At 44.6% G+C, this 26,024-nt stretch overlaps 1 protein-coding gene across 2 annotated transcripts; it reads left to right on the top strand.

Annotated features, from left to right (window-relative positions):
• On the top strand, nucleotides 1–25,299 carry cog6 (component of oligomeric golgi complex 6). 2 transcript variants are annotated; one of them, XM_058080256.1, is made up of 19 exons: nucleotides 1–225; nucleotides 1,818–1,961; nucleotides 2,634–2,705; nucleotides 2,778–2,836; nucleotides 10,572–10,683; nucleotides 11,566–11,648; nucleotides 11,726–11,796; nucleotides 11,898–11,991; nucleotides 13,456–13,584; nucleotides 15,721–15,812; nucleotides 15,895–15,962; nucleotides 16,024–16,115; nucleotides 16,205–16,322; nucleotides 17,478–17,609; nucleotides 17,676–17,843; nucleotides 18,018–18,125; nucleotides 20,863–20,916; nucleotides 23,824–23,903; nucleotides 24,802–25,299. In XM_058080256.1, exons 1-19 carry the CDS (start codon nucleotides 91–93, stop codon nucleotides 24,947–24,949), a joined length of 1,959 nt encoding a protein of 652 aa, XP_057936239.1. In that variant the 5' UTR covers nucleotides 1–90; the 3' UTR covers nucleotides 24,950–25,299. The 2 variants fall into 2 exon arrangements, with proteins under 2 accessions (XP_057936239.1, XP_057936240.1); XM_058080257.1 differs by having other exon boundaries at nucleotides 15,898–15,962.
• The last annotated feature ends 725 nt before the right edge of the window (nucleotides 25,300–26,024 follow it).

Raw genomic sequence — 26,024 nt, forward strand, 5'->3', positions numbered from 1 at the left:
TGTCGGTTGTTGTTCCCTGACCGGACGTTAATGTTGCACGGACCATAACGTTGTCAGCTCTGGTTGACGTGGAGAAGAGTTTTATGCATAATGGCTGATACCAAAGTAGAATTGCCTACCGATGGCGCTTCTGCTCTACAAAATACAAACGCGACTTCCCAGCCCAACAACCCGCTATCGAGAAAGCTAAATAAAATATTGGAGACGAGGCTTGACAATGACAAGGTAAGTTTATTCCCTTGCTAGCTAATGCTGAGCTAGCGGTGGCTAACTGCTAGCTGGCCACCCCATAAGGGAATAAAACACTTTTATTTGTGTCAGTCATACTTGGACCTCTCAATTGTGATCATACATGATTATAAAATATTTGATTCACTTACAGTGGGATGACGCACAAATTTTCGAAGTGCATGTACTCTGTGCTGATTGTTATTTGTACATTGTAGATATGCCACATATTGTTATACTACTGTGAGTTACTTGTGTTTTGTCGTCCTGTATTATTTTCTGAGCCTTGTGGGCAAAGTGTGGACAGTGCACATGTCAAGAAACTCTTCGTATGTCGATGTGGGTGACATGAATCATCCTTGGACTCGAACCTGTTGTATTAGTGAGACAACTGGGGTGTCATGGAATGAGACCATGCACGAGATGGGGCTGACAGGGACAAGACAAGATTTGAACATTAATCATAAGAAAAGCACAATGAAAAAATATGACTAGACAAACACTTTATTTTATCAAGTCAAAAACAGTGCAGGTGCATTTTGAAATGTTAATTGTTGCACAGATTGACGCTCAATGATACTACTATATACTAACATATTTTGAGACCCAATAAACCATTCATTCATTCATTCATTTTCTACCGCTTTTCCTCACGAGGGTCGCGGGTAGTGCTGGAGCCTATCCCAGCTGTCTTTGGGCGAGAGGCGGGGTATACCAGGGTACAGGAGTACACCCTGGACTGGTGGCCAGCCAATCCCAGGGCACATATAGACAAACAACCATTCACACTCACATTCATACCTATGGACAATTTGGAGTGGCCAATTAACCTAGCATGTTTTTGGAATGTGGGAGGAAACCGGAGTACCCGGAGAAAACCCATGCATGCACGGGGAGAACATGCAAACTCCACACAGAGATGGCCGAGGGTGGGATTGAACTCGGGTGTCCTAGCTGTGAGGTCTGCCGGAGGGTGGGATTGAACTTGGGTGTCCTAGCTGTGAGGTCTGCGCGCTAACCACTCGACCGCCGTGCAGCCCCCCAAAAAACACTGTCACCATAATATGTAATAATAATAATAATAATAATAATACAGTTCACTGTTTTTATGTTGTGTACCTGTCTTTGTTAATTTACATCAGGGCTGTCCTGTTTTTTTTTTTTTTAAACATTGGAAACGATTGTTTCATTAACAAAAGCACATAATACATATATTGAAAGACAAATATTTGTGCCCTCTTGCTCTTAGTTTCAACTTTTGCTGGGTTTTTGTTTATTTTATTTCTGCAATGAGCCACCTTCAACAGATGGCTCCTGTGCCACACTTTACCTTTGTTGTGAACTCCAAGGTAGGCTGGATTGCAAAGTGTGCCTAAAGCACATGCGCGTTTCCAATGATGCCTTGCATCCTGCCACTTGCATATTACAATATTATCATTCATAGTAGCCATGCCGTAGCTCTCAGTCTGATTGGCTTCTGGCTGCCCTGTTCTCACCATAGTGTTTTTTCTGACCTGAACTTCCTTGAGATTGTGCCAAATGTGCGTGTGATCCACCTGATGTTTCCCATCGTGCTGCTGTGATTGTAGGAGATGCTGGAGGCTCTCACAGCTCTTTCTGTGTTCTTCACCGAGAACAGCCTACGCACCCGAAGGAACCTGCGTGGTGACATCGAGCGACGAAGCCTGGCCATTAATGAGGACTTTGCACGCATATTTAAAGAAGTGAAAGAGGTAGGACACCACTCATCATCACTTGTGTTTGCACTCAGTTCTGCAGTGTCATAGTTTGTGGCTTATCCTATGATTGAATCCAAAATGCTGAAAATGTATTTAGCTACTAAGATGCAGTAATTCCATAAGGGATAACACAAAACAATGCTGACAGATGCTATTTGTACTTTTGGCCCTCAGTGTATCTCCACATGCCTAGTCACCCTAGTCACAAGGCTTTTTGCATCAGGTGATAAGCTCGTGGAGGACTTGCTCTGGAGACAGGAGGCCTCTCACCTCATATAAATTGAAATCCAATGGAATTATGGACAGAAAACAGTGAAATTACATAAAATCTTTTCCTGACATTCTAAGTCAGGAATGACTTATACTAGATCAAAATATATTTTAATATTTGAAGCTAATTTGTTGAAGCAGTCCAATTTGTCCAAGTGAAATTTTGTATTTTATAGCGGGGGTGTCCACAGAGGGCCGCATACTGAAAAGTCAAAGGATGTGGGGTCTGCTTTTACATTTTGACATGGAGATGCTGAGATGTTTTATATAAAAAAAAACAGCCTGCATCTCAGCTTTGTTAGTTGTGACAAGCATATTATTAGTATAAGTGACTGTACTCTATAAAGCTCCTTGGGTATAAAATGAGTGTGTTTCATGATTGTGTTGTCCTTACAGGAGCTTGAGAGTGTCCATGAGGATGTTCAGGCCATGAGTACGTGCTGTGCAGAAATGACCAGCAGGTTAAAGGTGAAATCACATGACTGTGGTGTTTGCATGATTAGTAGTAATTGTATTTGTAACTGAGTTTTACTTTGATAGGCTGCCAAGGAGCAGACTCAAGACCTGATAGTGAAAACTAACAAGCTTCAAGGGGAAAAGTAAGTTTATTGTGAAGGAATGTCATGCTTCAGGTGTTATGCCTGCACATGATGGCCCACTTTTTGTCCAATGTCTGTTTCACATCTATTGCTGTGGCCATGCCTGCTCGTGTTGTCTTGCACCTCAATGTCCCGGGTCATGTCAGACCCATGGAAATGTGCATCCAATCAGATGCAAGCCATGTTCTCCTACTGATAGGATCTTCCTAGTCAGCCGTCTCCGTGTTAACGACACATTCCTCCACTGAAAGGGCTTATAGTTTTATCAGCACATATTCAAGCACCTCTCATGTGGAACGCCAGCCATTCTGATTTTTGTCATAGGAAATCACAAAAACAGAACTAAGCTGTTCCACATTTAAACCGCAGACATCAAGGGCACGGGCGGGACGCTTTTCGGTATCCTTTAAGTCAGGGGTGTCCAAAATGCAGCGTTTTTTAAATTGGACCATGGCACATTATAAACATATAATTTCCCCCTAAAAATGCAAATATTTAAATATGTGCAGTAATTTTACAAGACTAAAGTCAAAATACTAAGAGCAAAAAGTTACAGTAATAAATGGGGCAAAAGTCAAAATTTGAAAAAATAATCTTTTAATCATAAAAATGTTAAAGAATATAAAATGTTAATGAAAAAATGTTATTTTTTTCTGACTTATTATGACTTTATTCCCATAGTATTAAAAAAAAAATACAATTAGTCTATTCGTGGGTGAACAATCCAACGCTTGGTGAATTCTGCTTCACAATGATTGGAAGAGCCGCCATCGAAGGATCGAAAGCAACATCGCTATGAATGCTTGGCCGCCACAAGCCAGTTATCCCTGTGGTAAAGTCCTAATATTATGAATAAATCCATTTATTCAGGCCGCACGGTTTGAATCCCCGTTGGGCATCTCTGTGTGGCGTTTGCATGTTCTCCCTGTGTGTGTGGGCTTTCTCCAGGTACTCTGGTTTCCTCCCACATTCGAAAAACATCCATGATAGGGTCACAGGCGACTCCAGATTGTATGAATGTGAGTGGGAATGGTAGTTTGTCTATATTTGCCCTGCCATTGGCTGGTGACCAGTCCAGGGTGTACCCTGCCGCTCACCCGAAGTGGGCGAGGTACTATTTATTCACAGAAGTGAATGGGGAAGCTGGATGTTTGTATGCTGTATGTGTGTTGACAGCATGTTGCAGTGCTGAAAGAACCTTCGTCGCCTCTATGTGAGTCTATGCGGTCTTTCATTGACTGCTGGCATGATGAATAACCTGGCTCTGAAGGAACAGAAGTCTTTTTTTACTAACAACCGATACATCAGAGTGTGAGTGGAAGCTAGCAGGCTATATGAGTATATTTTCACCACGTATTTTACGGCTTTAATGTAAGGAAGGTTTTACTGTGCCCAGTTATGATGTGGAAGTTCTGAGTGGAAAAAAAAAATACGAGAGGCATGTTTATTTTTCAACATAGCTTGACATAAATACACATTCTCCACGCATACATGGAACACACTTCCGTGACTGTCCTTCAAAATGAAATGTCTGCGTAAGCAAAACAAGAGTGTCACAAATACCTTCCATATGTAGTTGGAAGTGCATGGGTGACTACATCTTCCTTAATGGCAAGCACAGGCATTTCAGTTTGTTGAGGATTTAGTAGCAATGTGTGCAGAGGCTGACATCCCATTAGATACCTTAGCCACTTTCTTATCAATAAATAAATGTGCTTTACAATTTTTGTGTATTTTGCTATGTGGCTTAAGGTTTGTAGCTTTTTATGCAAGACTCTGCTAAATTAAAATTTTATTGTCATATTGTAATACATCCCAAAAATATTGTTAAAATATTGTTAGGTCCATATTGGCCAACCCTATTTCATGTTATTCACTTGTTTTATTAAAAATCATGGTTTACAATGTATACCATGATTTTACCATACCGATCAAGCCCACTTGGAAGTAGATTCTCCATGCGGCCAATCAGTTTGATACCTACTTTGATACCTAACTACTTTGTGGAGTTGCAACGACTCGTTTTGGTGTGTGGGCCACCACCAAGGCATAAATGGATGGGAAATCCAAGGCTTGTTGTTTTAATGTTTGACATTTTCTCCACCGCGTGCACACACATAATCCTCCTTTTTATTCTTGTTTTCAAAGAATTCGACACTAAGAGAACCTTTCAGTCGACATTTCAGAGAGATTGGGCAAGATAAGACAGACACTTTGCACCAAAGGAGATAGCTGGCTGCCATTTTCCTTCCATCTCCTCTGGTCTGCAGCTTTCTGACATTCTTCTCAGGTCCAGCAGCCAGACAGCACCTTTTCTTGTCTGCATCTCATTTGTACTTCCAGACAAGAAAATGTACAAGCGTATTATGATCAAGCCTTTTTTTTACTATTCCATACTACAAACATTACACACACAACATTCATTCATTCAATTTCTCCCGCCTATCCTCACAAGGGTTGTGAGGGTGCTGGAGCCTATCCCAGCTGTCTTCGGGCGAGGGGCGGGGTCGCGACTGGTCGCCAGCCAATCACAGGGCACATACAGACAAACAACCATTCACACTCACATTCATACCTATGGACAATTTGGAGTCGGCAATTAACCTAGCATGTTTTTGGAATGTGGGAGGAAACCGGAGTACCCGGAGAAAACCCACGCATGCACGGGGAGAACATGCAAACTCCACACAGAGATGGCCCAGGGTGGAATCAAACTCGGGTCTCCTAGCTGTGTGGCCTGCACGCTAACCACTTGTCCACCGTGTAGCCCACACACAACATAAGTCGTCTTGGTATCGGGTCAATATCTGTATCTAACGATATTCAAGGATGCCATATTGGTATGAGATCAGAAGTGGAACGTGGAATTGTACCAGGACAGCCCTAGGAAGTGGACCAGAGTTCCTCTTGAGACATGGATTAGATTTAGCTAAACCTTGGCTGGGAGCTAGTCAGTCCCTCCAGTGCTGGCATTGGAGTGGTTTGTATCCATTCCTGTTTGAATTTACACGTAAACTGTCCTTGAGAGTCCTGGACTCATTTCACAGCTGTTCAAATAAAAGAATGCATGTGGACAGATCCTCTTAAAACGTTATAAAAAATAATGATAATATCAAGATGAAAATCAAGATTATATGCTGCAATCATTTGTTTTACGCCAAATGGCCCAGCCCGACTGGAAACTGGCATCAGATAGTCTTGCGAGGTGCCATTGATCCATTCAAGCCTTGACTGGTAGCCTCTTTGTCGCGAGCACAAGTTAAGACAGGAAATAGCTTTACTTTTGATGAGTGTGCATAAATGATTCATGATTCAAGCCCTTGTCTATTTGCATAAGGAGGGCGGCGCTCATTAACTGAGCTTGATTTACTTTTTATTCTGCGTGTGTTGTCACGCCCGGCCTTGAGATGCACATCAAAGTTGTTCCACGCTCCCTCATCTCAATCCAGATGAATTATTATTGTGATTTTATATACCCGGCTGCTTGTGTCAGAGCGTTTTTGCTAAGACGTGCTGACAACACACATCCAGAGCTTATCATCACATGGTGTCCGGACCAGGCAGTCTCTTGGAAAACACCTTCAGCACCTCCCAATGAAAGAACTACCCACTGACTGCACAACTAAAAACAAACACGTTTTAGATGAGTGACAATGCTAATACGCTAGGCCCACTAGAGGCAGAATCAGCCAGAATGCTGTCAGAGTGACAATTCTTGCTTTATATTGCGTTGGATATTCTTAATGTGGTCTTTTTTGTGGCTGGGCCGAATGTTTTTAGCATGGTAAAAACTTTCCATCTGGATTAGAAGTGGAAAAATATCAAACAGCCCTGCAAAGTTATTCTAACTCCACTCTGACTGCTTTGTAAATAATTAAAATGCTTAAATACAATATTCCCAACCGCATTCCTTTCCACTTCCTGTTCCTATCTGCCTTGTTTGATCCCTAACGCTGAGATGTGGACTCAAAGAACCCGAGCCCCCGAGAACCAAGACTCAGTGAGTCTCTCACCAAGGCGGCACAAGGGTGCCGACAAGTGAATCATGAACCTGACGTGGGCTCACGTGTTTTGTGAGTCTGGTAGACGGACTTGTTGCGCACAGAGATGCCGCATTGAGCACTGAATCGTACATCCATGTTACCAGCATATTGGATGTGCAAGAGAAAGATGCTTATTTCATGTTCTGCATGGAATTATACCAGCTGGTTTACCGTCCAAGCAAGAGCTCACGGCATTACCTTTGATAGGTCATGATTTTATGAAGTGATTCTATCTTGGAATTACCTTGTGTACAAATAAATAAACAAGCCTCGCTGAAAAAGTACTTTGGATTGGATTTGGCCACAAAGCGGCACAGAAGATGGATGGATAGATGGATGTATTAGGCCATGAAGCAGCATAGAAGATGGATGGATAGATGGATGTATTAGGCCATGAAGCAGCATAGAAGATGGATGGATAGATGTATTGGTGATTATAACATCATTTTAACAACATCATTTGTTGACCATGTGGCATAATGCAGTGGAATAGTACTGTAGAACTTCATAGAAAGGCGCTGTATGACGTTTTATCTGTTTTCTTTCATTTGTTTAAGGGGCAGACCTGTCACATCCAAGCAGGTGGCTGCAACAGGCTAACCATCTCAATGACGTGTTTGCTTAGTGCGTATATGGGATTCTCCATGGGAGTTTTTATTTTTTTCAGGCATGCTCTTACACTCGACTCGAGTGAACCGACTTGTCTTTAGTGAGCTGCTCATAAAAACTTGAGTCAGTAAAAGGAAATGAGTTTTCTATCACTACACAACACATAACAGCAGGAGGTTATCAACCCGAATGTCCAACTCAATCACGGAGCAACCAAAAAAGCAAAACTAGCATTGTTACCCACAAGGCATGCTGGGTAACATCCTGTTGGGGAAGTGTGTACGTTGGCTTCCCAGCATGCCTCATAAAAATGGCCGTTGTGTCGTTGCATATTTATAAATATGCATGTGTTTTGTGATATAAAGATGACTTACAGTGAATGATATTTTTTTTCTGAAGAAAGAAGAAACTAAAAATCGGCATACCTGGCAAAGCATATAGGAAGTATTAGCATGACATCTTGTCATATCTAGATGTAGATGTGCTGCAGGCTAATCAAATATGCAAACGTTGGCTGCTCTTGGCTCCAAGCTCTGGAGGCGGGGCTCATTTGCATCATGTTTCTGACCTCAGCACTCAGTGACCTTGACAAGAAAACTACGAAAATGGTGTAGCTTTCTGGCAAAGGACAGCGGGGTTGTTCCGCATCAGTTCCCTGCCTCTGTGCCTGGCTACTTGACAAAAAAAGAAATGGCCCGATAAGAGCTGAAAGACCACCACAGCGATAAAAGGACATTTTAGTAGAAGACTTCTAGCTTTATGCTGAGCGGGGGCTTTTCAATGCATTGAATGGCTCCTTTCTCCTTGCAGACTGATATACGCCATGTGACATTTTCATTCATAAAGCTGCTGTCACCAGTGCCCCCACCCCCTGAGCAGCCAGATGGGCGAGCGTGTGCATGGTGGGCTTTGACCTTGTCCTACGTGAGGAGAACAGCCATCACAATGCTCCTGCAGTCCTGCTACCACCATCTTTTCTCATTTCCCTCCTCACATAATAGCCAGACTTTGCCGCATAATCTCTCAATCTGAGCTGGCTGGTAGAGCGCAGGCCGCTTCCCGAGCTCCTCGCCCTGCGTGTTTACCCAGCAGGCCCGGCCCGGCCTGAGCGGCTCGCTATCTTATCTGCCCGGCGGCACTGTGTCATTTGTCAGCTCTAATGAAACGTAAAGCAGCGGCAGATTGCTCATAGTGTGCACAAGCAAAGGTGGAAGCCGCCAGCCAATCGGAGCGGGCCACCCGTGTTTGCCCGCGGCCGTTCTTTTGTTGTCCTACACGCGGGGTCCAAAAGACGCTGTCAGCACCAGCGGCACGGCACTCGTAATGAAACTTAACCACCTGGCACCGCAGCGCTGCGCTTTGACATTACACATGCAGAACATGTCCGGACGCCTCCCCACACCTTTGAGCAGTACCTCCCTTTATTCCAGCAAATATTATCAGTATGACCTCAGTGCAGGTCCCTGTTGGACGTGAAATCCTCCAGAGGACATGCCAGACCGACCAGAGTAAACAAAACCCATTACGCTTCAGCTGACTGTTAGTCAGAGCAATCGCCTTTGTGGCTCTGATGCGAGCCCTGTGATTGCTGGCGCATGTCTAACTAACTAACTCCCACCGTGCCATTCCAGGCCACATACAGCACATGGGCAGACGTATCTGGACATGTGGCCATTAGAAAATATTTGACAGTGTCCGTGCTCACTCTGCTATCTCTGTTATAGTTCATCGTCTTTCCACGCTAAACTCAACCAAGCATGCCGTCATGGACTCATGGACTTTGCGTTGTGCATTGGGACTGCAGCACCGTGCTGGAACAGAAAAGCCTTCTTTACACTTTTCCTGCAAACTTGGAGGTATACAATGTACCTGTCCAAAACGACAAGCCCGACACTTGCCTGAAAGACTGAAATTGATTGAGACTTCATCTGCTTGGTGACCTCCACTGCGGCGGCGTTAGCGTCAACCTCTCTCTGTGAGCTAAATGAAGTCGTGGTGGCTAACATCAGTGTTTCACTCTGACACAGAAATTTAATAGGATTGTATTGTACGGCGTCGCACCCGAGATAAAAATCAATCGGCCTTTTGTGGGGCGGAAACCCGAGACGAGCGACCGCAATAACCATCGCCGTTGTTCAGCGGACGGCATTGTGTAATGTCATCCTGGGGTGACCTTAAGTGTGTTGGTTAAATGTTCGGGAAGAGAAGTGAGCTCATTCATGGTGGCACTCTACTTACTTGCAGTGCAAAGTACGTTTGCACTGCTGTGGTGCTTTCACTGCCATATTTATCACCTGATTTAAAACAATCCAATGTCAAAATGTTCACCTCATTTTGGACTTGTTTTCATAATTATATATTTTCCCATTGAATAATGAATTCCCATTCAGCATGATTTGACCATTTCAATGTTGCCCCCTATTGGTGGAAGTTAACATTACAGCAAAAAAATCATCAGCATCACAGTCGCCCTTGTTTATCGTGGTTAATCCGTTCTAGGCCCGACAATAAGTGAATTTCCATAAAGTAGGATTCAACATTTTTGTAGTTGGAACTTTGAATGTCCACTCTTCCTCTCAAGCGGCAGTTAAGTTGAGATGCGGCATGGAGGGAGTTGGCATCTAGTGTGTGAAATTGAGAGGATACAAAGTCTAGTGGCAGATTTACCGATTGTTGCTTTCGTCTGGCTTGCTGCTGGTTCGGAAAAAAAAAAATCAAACTCACAACAAATTGCTGATTTTGTGATCCAGTCTGCTTTGACAGGGACAGAGGGACTTGAGTTGTCCTGACCGAGTTCCCAGTCTGACTCTGGCGGTTGCCGTGGCAACTGTTTCCCACCGAGACACGGATAGTGATGGCTCTGCTCCTGTCATGTATTTCTTGGTGTAACTTCTTTCTGTGGCCTCTCCTCAGTGACCCCACTCAGCCTCTTTCACTGTTAGAGTGAGACTGCCCCCTGCTGAATGAATGGCACCACTACACACGGAGGGACTGGCCGAGTTCTTTGTTTTCATGAAAGCATTGACTTTTGTACCCCTTTTGCAGAATTATGTTTTTTTTTCATTTCATATCTTGTCTTTCAGTCATCGCCTGGAAGTGAGGGCCCAGGTGGCTCAGGCCTTCCTTGCCAAATTCCAGCTGTCCAACGAGGAGATGAGCACACTGCGAGGGGCCAGGGATGCACCCATCACCGAGGTAAGAATCAGCTTCCTCCAGCAGCTTACACTAGGGGTACACTATTATTATGGGGCCGCTAATTAACAGACTGATGAGAGGGAATGACATTCATTCATTCATTTTATACCGCTTATTCTCACAAGGGTCGCGGGGGTGCTGGAGCCTATCCCAGCTGTCTTCGGGCGAGAGGCGGGATACACCCTGGACTGGTTGCCAGCCAATCACAGGGCACATATAGACAAACAACCATTCACACTCACATGGAATGTGGGAGGAAACCGGGCTACCCGGAGAAAACCCACGCATGCACGGGGAGAACATGCAAACTCCACACAGAGATGGCCGAGGGTGGGTGGAAGGACATCATACTGATAAATCTAATAACTTTCAAAATAGCTTTAATAATTGATCATTTAAAAAAAATGCTACAATGAGGTTCGATTACACGTATTGTGCGAGTGAGCAAAATAAGCGCTCCTTTTGTGTCCTACCCGTAACGTTAATGGCCTGTCGTAATTTTCCCTGAGATGGTGGGCTCAAAAAAAGCACTAAAAAAATCTAAAAAAAACTTAGGTTTGCCAGAGACCTCCATGGCGTCACAGTGGCTGCTTGCAGCGTGTCCCAATACAGTTCACCTTGCAGCAGGTGGCTCCTCCCCCTCTATACTCTGCTTCTTGCGAGTAGTCATGTGCTAGTAGCCATGTCATGATATTTAATTAGGACTCATCACCACATCCTCATTTCCAGTACATCTTGCCTCCAGGTGTGCACAAATGACACTTTGTATCATATCTGTCTTGATAAACAGAAAGCTTGGTTTGGGAAAAAAATATATAATTCATATCGACTTTTCGGCATTTAGCCGTCATTTGAGCCATTGTCATGTTTCTTTTTTTTCAGGATTTCTTCACAGCTCTCAGCCGAGTGAAGCGCATCCACGAGGATGTGAAGGTCCTCCTGCGAACCAACCAGCAGACTGCAGGGTAGCGTGCGCGTCCACTCGCACATGAATATTGCCACTGCAGGTTGTCTGACTCTGAATGGTGCTCCCTCATCACAGGCTGGAGATCATGGAGCAGATGGCTGTCTTGCAGGAGGCGGCGTACGAGCAACTCTACCGCTGGGCTCAAAGTATGTCCACTTGCAGGTTTCTTCTGATAGTACTCTTGTGTGGGATGCAAGTAATGATGTGGCCGGGGAGTGTGACAGTGGAACTGGTTCTCTCCATACAGACGAGTGCCGGGCTCTGACCCAGGAGACGTGCGATATCAGCCCTGTGTTGACTCAAGCCATGGAGGCCTTGCAGGACCGTCCTATCCTTTACAAGTAACTCACACACTCTGAAACTGCATCATCATAATTATCATCATCATCTACAGTACATCTTCCTCCACTTCATCTTGATAGGCAATACATACTGAAGTACCGTGCCGTATACTGTAGATCTCCATTACTGCTGCCTCTAGAGCAGCACTAGAGGGAGGTGTGGAGCCACTTCACAGCAAATGTGCAAAGGTTGTGCTGCAAAATTACACAAGCATCCTCTCCAGGTTCTGTGGTACATTTACTGACATGACCTAATATTGCACTCTACTGTAACAAACACTTTCATCCTTAATTAAAGGAAAAGGGCTCGTCATCCACAGTCATTATGTGAGACATGAACATACGTCTTTCTCTTTTCTGTGCGTTTTAAAGATATAAAAACTGATAAAAAAATAACAGGCAGCTAATGAATGCATATAATGTGGACACACCTATTCCGTCTAAAAAGATTCGCTATTAAACACCTCCAAAAAGCTCCGGCAAGATTTTCTAGCCATGCTGTGAATATGGAGTAACGGGTACATTCATTTTAACATGTCATGCTCATACTAAGCAATAGCAGAACTTCCTTCATGGGTGCATTGATTTCACATCAAAAAATTAACAGCCATGATGAGACAATAAGTCCGTCCTTGTAGCACTAGCATTCAAAGCTAGTGCTCAACTCGGCTACTTTGGATTGTGCCACTGAATGAAAATAGGCTATTTATAACCAAAACAAAGACATTGTTAGTGCTGAGCAGCAGCCAGTGGGCACCCCCCCCCCCCAAAGCTCATGACCATAGGACCATAGGTGTGGGGAGGAACCCATATTGGCTGGTACAATGACAGCTTTTCTTTTTGGCTCAGGTCACACAACACAATGGACTAATGCAGAGTCTGTATCACTGCAGACGCCACACCAATCCACCCGTCCATAAATATATACTTTTTTATTTTTATTTTTTTAGCATTTTTACTAAAGTAATGTGTGAAAAGTGAGCATGTGACTACTTTTTTTTTGAGAAACAATGGATAGGAGGTGGAATCATGATCCCAGTGTGTAGATGTTACCTTGATAGACAGATAAGCATTCCCTCAGCAGCCACGTTACACATGCTCCTCCTGTGTGTGCGCTTTTCCTTTCATCACCATTCTTCTGGATTGAAGTGCACCTGCCTCAGCCCCACCCTCCCATTGCATGTGCAAGGTCATGCTCAGGGCTGCACCCGAGTGCAGTCTGGCCTTTCCTGGAACCTCAATTCAGCACTATCTCGTGTTTAGTCTCACAGAGCGCTCACCACCGCCAAGCAATCAAAACAAGCCCCATCACCACCGCCAAGCAATCAAAACAAGCCCCAGCTCGTTCCTTGGGGAAATGCTGCCCCCCCCCCCCCCCCCCCCCCCTCCCCCAATGCGTGATTTATGTCTTAGCTGACCTCCAAAAAACAACACAGCTCACTTGTCACACCTCCTCTCCTGCAGGTACACCCTGGATGAGTTCGGGACTGCGCGCAGGAACGCGGTAGTGCGGGGCTTCATTGACGCTCTGACACGTGGCGGGCCCGGCGGAACCCCCCGCCCTATTGAGATGCACTCACACGACCCCCTGAGGTACCGAGCGAGGACATGACCAATCATTAAGGCTGCTGGTGTCAATCACAAGTTTGAACGACTTCTCATAATTATAGTGATCATAACACGGGATTTGCTCACCGCAACACAGCTTAAGTGGCATACACAGAATGCTTTTATTGTCACTGTGCCTTTCAGCTGCACACACATGCACACAACCAAATAATATATATTTTTAAAAAGTCAAATGTCACTTGCCACTTTTCACAGCTTCACCCCATCATGCTGTTTTGTGGTTGGATACAGCCTAGTATTAGTAAAAAAAAAATATACATATTTTAGCAAATGTTATGCTCAATTATTTTCTAGTATAGTTATCATATTGGTAACAGGAGTGTAAAGGTTACTATAGGGCTGTTATTTCATGTCTGGAGGGCTCCAATAATACTAAAAATTACATTCATAAGGTAAACAGCTTTTCTATGCTCTAACTATGTAACTTCCATAAATAAGGAACCCGCGATATCCAACTGTATTCGGACCCTTGCAGTTTTTGTTTGTAGCAACGTTCTGGATTTATTGAACACTTTTAGAGATTAACATGAAAGCACATATCACTCTTCTCGACGAGCTGCCGGTCCTGCTGTGGCCCCCACTTCCCTCCCTATCCACGCGCACTCACAAGCAGATTGCCTAATTTGCATATTTTTATTAGTATATTACAAGTATATTATTTGGCTTATATTTATGATGAGAATGATGGTATGATTTATGATGGTCCGACTTTTTGGGTATGAAAACGTTCTAACGAGCTAGAGTTATCCCCATCGCTTGTGCTCTTTGGACCCCAATGTGACTTTTTAATGCAATTAGTCCTTTTTGACCCACGGGTAGTGGATGTCATCTTCACGACGTACCTACGAAGGCTGGGCTCACACTGAATCCGTTGCGGCTCCGGTCCTGATCCAGTCAGGCTGGCTGCAAAATGCCACTCAAATCACGCTTGTGAAAGCAGGTGTTCACGCGATAAGTCGCCTTGTATACAGGAAGCTCTGGTAAACAATAGCCGTATTTGTCTGTTATTTTGTGCCTTTTCACTTCATCCAATGAGTACAAGACCGTATCTTTTCAGGTTTATTATTGTAATTGTCTTGTTTGTTCTTTGAGTGTGGAGTGCTGATAGATATCTCGTTAACTTGACCAGAAAGTGATGCTAATGATGTCTTGCCCTCCAAACCCTTTTTGTGCTGTTTCATGAAACTGAAGCCTTACAATGGTGATCCCATCGCAGGGGTCTCCTGGCACGCCAGATGAAGGATTTTGAGTAGCTCACCAAAGACTTGAAGAATAACTCTTGCTAGTTTTTTTACGAGGAGGGTTAAATTCAGACTTGATGAGCAGAAAGTAGCATGAAGTAGCATGAAGGCTGTTCATGAAGTACTTGAAATTATAGCGTTGCCACTCATAAATATAAGACAGTTGGCAGCTCTAATCGTGATGAGAGTTGGACACCCCTGCCACCTCCACACCAGTCAGACACAGGACACAGTTTTTGTTCATTAAGATATTTGTATAATTTTATTCTGTAAATTTTGGTATCATCATATCAAAATCCAATGGGGATCAGTATTGGCTGATTTCCATCATGGAGCATCCCTACTGCAGTTGTATCTTTGTGGAGGGGGGCACATTTGACACAGCTCATCAGAGTGTCCAGGTCTGCCTAATATTGTGCCCAGCCTCCCATTATAACACGGTCCTACGCAAATGACATGGAGCGGACCTTTGATAGGTTTCTCTCGTCCTGACGCAACAAATCCCCATCCCTGCCTGACAGTCACATGGGGGACTTTTCTCAGAACCACTGTCACATTTCAAGCGGAACTGAATGGCGTTCAGTTAGTCGGCCGCATCAGTGATTCTGGGAACATCCGAGTTGTTTCTCAGCTTCCTGCGTCCTCTCCTGACACACACACACACACACACAGTGATTCTACTCCAACCTTGTTGTCTTTTCAAACGCTGTGTAACATCCTCTACCGTGTGATTGTCTTTGAGAGGGAAATGAAACATGATGGCCTCTGATTGTGTGCATTAGTGCATCTAACGTGTTAAAATTAGCCCAGCCCTGAGGCTGGTGGGGGTTAATTCACCTATCATTTGTGGCTCTGGCAGATACGTGGGAGACATGTTGGCCTGGCTGCACCAAGCCACCGCCTCTGAGAAGGAACATCTAGAAGCTCTGCTCAAGCAAGTTGCCCTGCAGGGTATGCTTAAAAAACGATGAGCGCTAAGCCAACATGATGTTCTGTGTGGATTCATTAGCGATGCACTGACGTCCTCTCCCAGCAGGTGTGGAGGAGAACATGCAGGAGGTAGTTGGACACGTCACAGAGGGAGTGTGTAGGCCTCTGAAAGTGAGTAGACGGCAACTGATGGCAGGATGCTGGCACGGTCTGACCCCATTTGCGTTGACAGGTGCGGATTGAGCAGGTGATTGTGGCCGAGCCGGGGGCGGTGCTGCTGTACAAGCTGTCCAACCTGCTGAAGTTCTACCACCACACAATCAGGTTTTTATCTCGTCCAACTGTTTGCTGCCTCTCTTTCACGGAGCAGTGTCCATCAAGTATATGTGTCTACATGTGGTCTGCTTGTGCAGCTCCATCGTGGGGACCAGTGTGGCTTCTTTGCTCATGACCATGGAGGAGATGCACATGCTCAGCAAAAAGATGTTCTTCAACAGCCTCAGCCTTCATGCAAGCAGACTAATGGACAAGGTAGAGTAGAAAAAGTTCAAGGAGACTCAATTTATATTAATAATGGTCCCATAGGAAATAATGGAAATAGGAATGATCTGTTCCAGGGTCAAACTGTCACCATCATCAAACATTTAACTATATTTCAGCATTATTCGCTACCATACAAGTCCAAGTGTAAAAAGACGTTAGCCACTTTAAAAAGAAAAGTCTCACTGCTATGAGTGGTAGTCACTCCACATAACTTTAATGCTATGTTCACATTGCAGGTTTTGATGCCCAATTCAGATTATTTAAATCTCACCTTCACATGACCAAAAACTGTGTAAGATCAGCATTCGGAAAGTCATGTGCATCACATTTCCATGTGTTTATGGAAGTAAAGACTGCTGCAGTGTGTGCTCTAGTCATACCACTGATTTCATTTCCGATCCGATACTGGGTAAAATTCAGGCTGGTATCAGCGATATCCATCCGATGCTTTGTTCAAATACACAATTTGTTTAGTAAATTTGAAAAAGTAGTGTAGAGTATGTATAAAGAATATAAGACATGATAGTCGTTTTACATACAAACCAGGTCGGAGTCGCATCTGGAAAAAACAATCGCTGACGTGAAAAAAATCCGATCAGGTCACATATGAGCAAAAATAACCTGCGGAGTGAACATAGAACATTCAGCTTCAGCATGTTGTATCATCAACTGGCAGTCTATTTATGGACCCCTTCAAAACATTTAACCCTCCTCCATGTTAGCATTTTGTAGAATTGGCGTCCCAGTATGCCACGGCTCAATCTCTGCTTCCAAGTAGCCATCCACTCAGGTCTTGATCGATAGCCGTTATACCGATGATCCCAGCAGCCTGCTGCTAATCCAATTGAAGGCCCTCTTGGGTTTCGGTGTCAATTCCAGCTAATGCCGGGAACACAGCCTTCACCTAATTATCTCTATTAGGGGGACAAAAGATGGCCAACTTTTATTTGTGTGTGTATCCTCGGGAGAATTGGATAGAACCCTCTTCATTAAAAGCACAACTCACTCACAACTAATGTCTTATTTCATTTTATGATGATGGTGATGAAGCTTGCAGGAAAATGTGCATTAGCGTGTATTTACTGTATGTGTAGAAAGTGCTTGTTTCTAGTTGCACCGCCCGCATCCTATTTTTCCACCCAGGTGGAGCTCCCACCTCCTGACCTGGGACCCACAGCTTCCCTCACCCAGACCCTGTCTCTCCTCAGGGAGGTACTGGCCTCTCATGACTCCTCCGTGGTTCCCTTGGGTGCACGGCAGGCTGACTTTGCCCAGGTAAACACTTCTCCCTCCCAGCCATCCCGAGTCATCCCAGGTCGCATGACAATGTGCCCCTCCCAGGTACTCTCATGCATCCTGGACCCCCTCCTGCAGCTGTGCACCGTGTCGGCCAGTAACCTGGGCACCGCTGATATGGCCACCTACATGGTGAACTCGCTGTATGTCATGAAGACCACGCTGGCTCTCTTTGAGTTCACTGACAAGAGGCTGGAGATGCTGGAGTTCCAGGTACAGCCGCGCTCGGCTTGCGGGGTCCCATCAACAATGGATGAGAAGTGATAAACATCTTATTGGTCATGTTCCAGTGGACCATCTACATGTTCAATTTTAGCGCCTCTTTTCCATCGCACCCCGGTGACGCTCCACCACGCTTTGTTCCAACCACTCTCTCTTGTTCTGCAGATCGAGGCCCACCTTGACACGCTGATCAACGAGCAGGCGTCCTACGTCCTGACCAGAGCCGGCCTCAGCTACATCTACAACTGTGTCCAGCAGCACAGCGCTGAGCAGGTCTCACATGGCACCACCAAAACACACTCCCAACCTACCCGCGTACAGCTCCATACTTTCTTTACTGACGCCGTCGTATTGCCACACCAACAAAACTTTCCTATTGGGTTTTATAGCAAAAAGTATCATGGTAACCATGCTTACCAGGAATGGTTTTATTATCACCACCAAGGAGGTTCTGTTGCTGTCAGCGCTTACCTTCATTTATTTGATGCAACCTGTTTGCCCTGGCTCATAAACACATAGGAACGGGACTCTGTGAATGGAACGTATCGTTCCAACTTTGTCCAGTAGATGGCATCATAACTCTGCTTCTTTTGACTCGATTGGCGGAACAAGTGGCTTTTATTGCAGGTTTGAATGATCTCACAGCAGGCACAGTAGCACAGGCTACCTGTTTCAGCGGTAACCCAAGCAAACTGAAACTCAACTTGGAGCCCCCCCACATCACTTCCTATATTGGGTAATAGTCAGACTATAGGGGTGCTATTTCATGTCTAGAGGGATCTAATTATGTTAAAACAGGTTGGCTTTGCCCTAATTATGTAAGTATGCTATTTGTAAATAAAGAACCTGTGATAAGTGAGGGATTACTGTCTTGGGACCCCTCTGGATTCTGTTTGTAGTGACTTTCAGGACTTTCGCAGTCCTGCTGTGGGCCCCACTTTCATTCTCAGATGACTGCTTCTTGCTTGTGATATTAAAAAAACAATAAGCAAGAGCAGAAAGTTGATTTGAACATATCACTTTTTGTCTCAGGAATGGCCAATTGTGCATGTTAGACGATGGCCCCCACCACAGATACACTGCAGACTGCTGGGACACACTGCAGCAAGTTTTTACTTATAGCATGTTAACTGCAGTTACTCATTTATCTCACTAATTATGTTACCATCATGAATGCATGCGCCACATTTCTCTGTTATGACGGCAGCCACAGTAGCGCCCCAACAGGATCACATGGTCTGCTACTCTTTTAGAACTTGTATTTGACGTCAACACATCGCCAGCAGTGTAGTTCCAACACCAAACATTTATCTACGACTCACAAACACATCTCTCACGCCTCGGCTCGTCCTGGGAACGACACTTCCTCACTAGACGACCGCCAGATGTGCTCACAGACGGTCGGAACATCACAGCAACCTCCTTACTAAGTGTTTAAAATGTGTGTAAAAACAGTGGATATCCTTATCACTCACTAAAGTAACTCTTACTGCTGCACTTAAGCGTGCTCGGAAACACGTCTACACTCAAAGCGTGTCAGTTACGTGGTGTGGTGTCTTTAAACGCAGCCCTTTGTGGCTCATAGTAACGCGAAGAGAGTGATTTAGAACCATTTAGAAGAGTGATTTTGCCACTGCGGGAGACTAGCGTTAGGCAAATACAACATATGATGAAATATTAGTTCAGTTGGAGGTGTTAATTCGTTCATCATTGTGTTCTTCATAAAATACAGCACAAATGGGCATAGTTCACACAGTGGCGAACGGTGATTAATCATGATTGATTCTTTCGAAAAGTGTGATTAATTTGATTGAAATTTGTAATCATCTGACAACAAATTCCTGGCATTATAGAAAAAAAAAAACATCTTACCAAATATCTCATCTATTTGGCAGCAGTTTAACAAGTCCCGATGTTACATCACAACAACTGCTTCTGAGTTTATGTGCTTGTGTCGCATCGCCTTGTATCCAGATGAACGTTTGGATTTGCAGTAACCTCGGGCTGCTGTTAGCTATTAATTATTCACATGCGTTGCCTTTTATGGGGCAAGGAACCATATCTGCCAACTTAACACGCCTTATTCCTTATTTTAGGGCACTATAACCATATAACGATAATGACTACAATTCAAAAGTGAATGAATTGTGAAAAAGAAAATAATATTATATTGCAAGATACTCAAATAAAAAGGTCTTGTATGTCAACAAGTAGCTGTTGCCATGGTGATCATATGGCCAGCATCTGTCCTGCATGCTTGTATTCCTCGTGTTATGAATCCATGTCAAGCATTTCATTCAGACGGGAACTTCCAGTGCCCTTTGCCACTGTTGACTGACACTCATACTTGTGGCCACACATGCAAGCCTTGAAGGGCCCGGGTCACGCCGGGACGCACCACACCCCGCCACACCGCAAGCCCGACACAAAAGCTCGGTCGTGAACTGTCCTCCTCTTCTCGGGTGGCCTCGGCCTCTCCCAAAATAGACAAGATCAAGTCAGTGTGAGCGTCTATTCTCGGCCTTCAAGGTTGACTTTCACTATCTGGTCAACATTTGGTGCCCTGTCATTTTCTGCGATACGAGAACAGAATATGTTGCGTTTATTGCTGGGAATTCAGGTGTTTTAAGGCAAGCCAAAGGACTAAACCTAGTTGTCCTAATAGTTGTCTTAGTTGCCTGTCGGCATCAGTCGTGCTGCATCCGAGACTGCAGGGAAGTAGGAAATATCCCACTTGGAGCTGACAAGGTTCCAGCGAAACGTCAACAAAAACATGGCTGACGACTGTGATAAGCAAATATTTGTTTTGTTTGTGAGGAGATAATTTGACTTGACAACAACGCTAATCTTTCATGGCAGCCTTGATCATGTTTTTAACAAAGAAGTCTTTTGTGTCTTTGTGCCACGGTTGCATGTCCCTGAGTTTACATCTACAACTTCAAACATCTGTCCAATGTGAGTTTTCTGGAAAGCAGCATTAGTGGGTGATGTGTTTTCCTGTTGTGTTCAGGGGCCTCTATCCCTCCTGCCCAGCATGGACGTCTCATCAGTGAAAGCAGCTATGGTGAGTTCATATGCAATCATTTACTCATTTTTTGCGTGTTTGTCACATTCAAATGTTTAAGATCATCAAACTCATTTCAATATTAGTCAATGACAACACAAAATACAGTTTTAATGAAACCTTTGATTATTAAGGGAGAAAGAAAATCCAAACCCTCATGGCCCTGTGTGGAAAAAGTGTTTAAAATATAATTTAACTGTGGTTTGTCACACCTTGGTTCAATTTCTGGAGCCACACCCAGGCCTGATACCTGCCATACCTGTTCTCAAAAAGAAATCACTTAAATAAGACCTGGGCTCTAAAGAAATTTAGGAGCAAAGGAGAAAGAAAGTCTCAGTGTGGAAAACGTTAACAGTGTTCCCTTGCGACGTCGCGGTTCACCTTTCATGGATTTGCTATTTTGTGGGTTTTTTTTTTATATTTCTAACAGGATATGAATGTCTTTTGCGTCCTTGTGGTGTACGTATTCGTGATCTGATTAGTGCTATGTTGTATGCTTGTTTTTGTATTTGCTACTGGTACCAGTAGAGGGTGCTGTATAGTCATACTGATTATGTGTGTAGCTGAATCTCTCTGTGTGTTTAGTGTCTGTACAAGCAATTAGTAACCCTTAGCCGACAGATATAGAGCCATAACAGTCCATTTTTGGCTGAGGGAGACCCTGCCCATTGTGTTGTGAATCCTGTGTCAATCTCCCTTGTGCCGTCGCTAGCAAACTGCTTGAGCTGCTTGCTCTTCGCTAATAAACGATAGAAGAAGAAGCCAAACGGACCAAGAATCTTTGGTTCAAATGCAGCTGGAGGAATGTGTTTTAACAAGGATACAAAAACACTGCAGCTGAATTGCGCCAGGACGAAACACAGTCAGTGCAGTGAATATAGTGAGTCACTTAATAGCTTATTGTGTCAAATCTAGTCGGTTTATCATTAAAATGCGAACAAAATATGAACCTTGAGAATGGCTATTTTGGGAACCTATACACCATGATGAACAAGGGAAGGCTGTAAGTCATTTCTAAAGCTTTGGGACTCCAGCCAACCACAGTGAGAGCCATTATCCAGAAATGGCCAAAACATGGAACAGTGGTGAATCTTCCCAGTAGTGGCGTGCCAACCAGAATGACCCCAGGAGCACATCCAAGAGGTCACGAAAGACCATACAACAACATCCATTTTGGGTGCATCCCATTACATCTGCCGTTTCAGTAAAAGAACACCATAGCAACAGTAAACTATGGTGGTGGTAGTGTGATGGTCTGCTACTTCATAACCTGGAAGACCTGCTGTGATAAATGGAAACATGAATTCTGCTGAAGTACAATGTCTGACCATCTGTTGGTGACCTCAAGCTGAAACCAACTTTGGTTGAGCAGCAGGACAACGATCCAAAACACACCAGCAAGTCCACCAAAGCAAATGAAGACTTTGGAGTGGCCTAGTCCAAGTAGTGAGCTGAATCCTATTGAGATGCTGTGGCGAAAGGCGTTTGATGCTGGAAAAACCTCCAATGTGGCTGAATTCAACAATTCCTCCCCAGCGCTGGAAGAGACTCGTTGCAAGTTTCACAATCCTGATTAGCTTTAGGGGGCAATCACTTTTTCACACAGGGCCATGTAGCTTTGGATTGTTTTTCTCTCTTCATAATATAACGTTTCATTTAAAAACTGCACAAGAGTACTACAGATGCAGTATTTGCTTTAAGAATGTTAATAGAGAAGTACAGAGAAGGTCAGAAGGAGCTGCATTGTGTCTTTGTAGATCTGGAGAAAGCCTATGACAGGGTGCCTAGAGAGGAACTGTGGTATTGTATGAGGAAGTCTGAGGTGACAGAGAGGTATGTCCAAGTGGTGCAGGACATGGATGAGGACTGTAAGACAGTGGTAAGATGTGCTGTAGGTGTGACAGAAGAGTTCAAGGTGGAGGTGGGGGACTGCATTAGGGATCAGCTCTAAGCCCCTTCTTGTTTGCTATGGTGATGGACAGGCTGACAGATGAGGTTAGACAAGAATCTCCATGGACTGATGTTTGCAGATGACATTGTGATTTGTAGTGAGAGTAGGGAACAGGTGGAGGAGATGCTAGAAGAGTGGAGGTTTGCCCTGGAAAGGAGAGGAATGAAGATTAGCTGCAGCAAGATGGAGTATGTGTGTGAATGAGAGGGACCCAAGTGGAAGAGTGAGGTTACAGGGAGAAGAGAAACAGAAGGGGGAGAATTTTAAGTACCTGGGGTCAACAGTTCAGAACAACGGAGATTGTGAAAAGGAGGTGAAGAAGTGTGTGATGGAATGGAATGGGTGGAGAAAATAGTCAGGCGTGATGTGTGAAAGAAGAAAAGGCATACAAACTTTGGTGAGACCAGCCATGTTGTTTGGCCTACAGACAGTGCCACTGAGGAAAAGACAGGAAGCAGAATTGGAGGTAGCAGAGATGAGGATGCTGAGGCTCTCATTGGGAGTGACCAGGATGGATAGGATCAGGAATGAGTACATCAGAGGGACATTACATGTTAGAGGCCTTGGAGATAAAGTCAGAGAGGCCAGACTGAGATTATTCGGACATGTCCAGAGATATGACTACATTGGTGAAAGGATGCTGCGTTTAGAGCTGCCAGGTAGGAGGCGTAGAGGAAGACCAAAGAGGAGGTTTACCGATGTAGTGAAGGAGGACATGAGGGTGGTTGGTGTGAGAGAGACAGATGCAGACGACAGGGTTGGATGGAGGAGATTGATTTGCTACGGCGACCCCTGAAGGGAAAAGCCGAAAGATAAAGAAGACGATTTAAAAAGTGTTCAATTGTGTTGTCATTGACTGATATTTATATCTGTTTGATGATCTGAAGCATTAAAGTGTGACAAACATGCAAAAAAGAAGAACTCAAGTACACTCTGGCGTGTGTGCCGTCCATCAGGTCCAATTTGATCGCTACCTGTCGTCGCCTGACAGCCTGGTGATGCCCCAGCTCAACTTCCTGCTCAGCGCCGCCATCAAGTGAGTAGCACGGCTCTGATGCTAAGAATAGCGACGAGGGTTTGACCCTATGACCTTCATTAGCTCTCAAATGCAACAAAAGCGCTTGATGAAATATGGCGGCGGCCTGACTTTGTGTGGACAGCGGCGAGTGAGCGCTCAGCGGGTGTTTGTCTCTGTGACGGGAGCACCTAAATGCTTTTAGCTCCATCCAGCTGCCGCATGCTGTGAGTCACGTTTACTGGGAAGTCAGGAGCACTCTGTACCTCAGGTTAATGTTCTCTATTAATGGATGCCGGAGGACTAATGGGCAGGACGCCATTAATTAGCTTCTGGTCCATTTCTCACTCCTGTCCGTTCCCTGAAATCTCCCTCCCCCCACTCCTCTCCACTCCCAATAGCGCCCACGTCCTCGCCGAGTGGACACACAAAGCCATCACACACAAGTAATAGCAATGTCCTTTATCCCTGCGCTTGGCGTGCCACGTTAGCAGCGCACTCATAGCGAGGCCATGATGTTCTTTGTGAAGATGGACCTCGAGACCAGGGGTGTCCAAACTTTTTCCCTCCAGCAAGAACCACAGTGAAACAGGAAAGGCTGACATTTAGTGAAGCAGCATGTGGAGATTGGTCCCACCTCTCCACAAGCTTATATGTGACCTTTTGTGTCGCAGTCCTTCTTAAAACCACAAAAACAAGCAAGTTTGACTGGTATATACTGTATGTATATATATATCTCAATAATGAAGATCACACTCATTTATTACAACAGACATGAATAAAAAAGCTCTCAGTAGGAAGATGTGCAAATAAAATAAATACAAGCTTCTATTTCAAATCAACCTGACAATAATTCATGACTGTTCATGTCGAGTGTCCATTTTTTGTAACTTTTGAAACATATTTCCATTTCCCGCAGGGATCAGATATTCTACCAGTCCACTGAGCTAGTGTGTCGGGCCTACGGGGAGGTCCACTCTGCACTGAGCAGCCCGGCTAACGCCTACAAAGACCCCGAGCACCTGGTGCCCAGGTCCCCCCAGCAGGTTCGAACCTTGCTCTCATGAGAGAGAGGGACTTCTGGCAGTGTGGGACGTCCTGCAGGTTATTTAAAGACTTTTGTCATGTGCAATAACACAGACTATGGACAAATGTGGCCACTTAGGTGGGGCTTCTGCGGGGACGTGAGTCACCGCCGACAGAGACGTCTGTCTTATTGCGTTAATACGCCACAAAGACCTCTTGTATCACTGACAGAGAACAGATGTTTGGGCTTTTTTGGTCATTCTTCCATGTGACAAAGTGGTGAGGAAGGTGATGTTTCTGGGATGAAATACTGTGGAATATGTCAGGGCGGACACAATACTGGTAGAACCCCAAAAAAAGAAATAATAGAAATAAACCCTTTTCTGCCACACTGAGGCATAGTTTTTTTCAGATGTTATCATTTAATGTGCATAATTGGCCATGGCTTCTTTGGTAAGATGGGATGAGGGCTTTCAGGCGAGGGGCAGGGAGTAGTAAATACTCCTGATCCAATTGTTAAGAATGTACACTGTTGGATCATAAGGAGGTTCTAAGTAGAGCTTGAAAATGCAAGAAGAAATGGGAGGGAGACACAAAGGCAGTTTATTGCAAAGAAGCATTCAAGTGAAATAGGCTGTTGATGAAAGATTGAAGAGCACAGCCTTTAGAAGGCAACATGCAACTGAGCTTGGATGCAGTAAGACGGTCATGTCAAACTTCTAACAAATATCCCGAGGCTATATAAATGAACCGTAGGATCCCATTGGCTGTCCGTCAAGCCCAGATGAAGGTCGGTACTGGTGCCGAGTACGGTACCATAACCATCAGACGCCATCTGCCAGAGAAGAACCATCTTCAAAAGTTCAGGATTCCTCCAATGTTTGGAATTAGTAGTAGAGCATCAAACATGGGACATTGAAAGGTGGAAGAAAGTTTTCTTTAAGGAGATCCCACTGAAGATGTTTTCCACCATCATCATCTTTCAATGGAACAATGGAGCTTCAGGTCGTGAAGGGGCGTCAAATGGCTACCGGCTATATGGAGATGTTGTAGGGGGCACGGGGTCTGTGTGGTCATGGCTGGCTTTTTCACACTGCACTTCTCAATGAGGAATCA

Source organism: Doryrhamphus excisus, chromosome 8, assembly GCF_030265055.1.
Source record: "Doryrhamphus excisus isolate RoL2022-K1 chromosome 8, RoL_Dexc_1.0, whole genome shotgun sequence".
Classification (NCBI taxonomy): Eukaryota; Metazoa; Chordata; class Actinopteri; order Syngnathiformes; family Syngnathidae; genus Doryrhamphus; species Doryrhamphus excisus.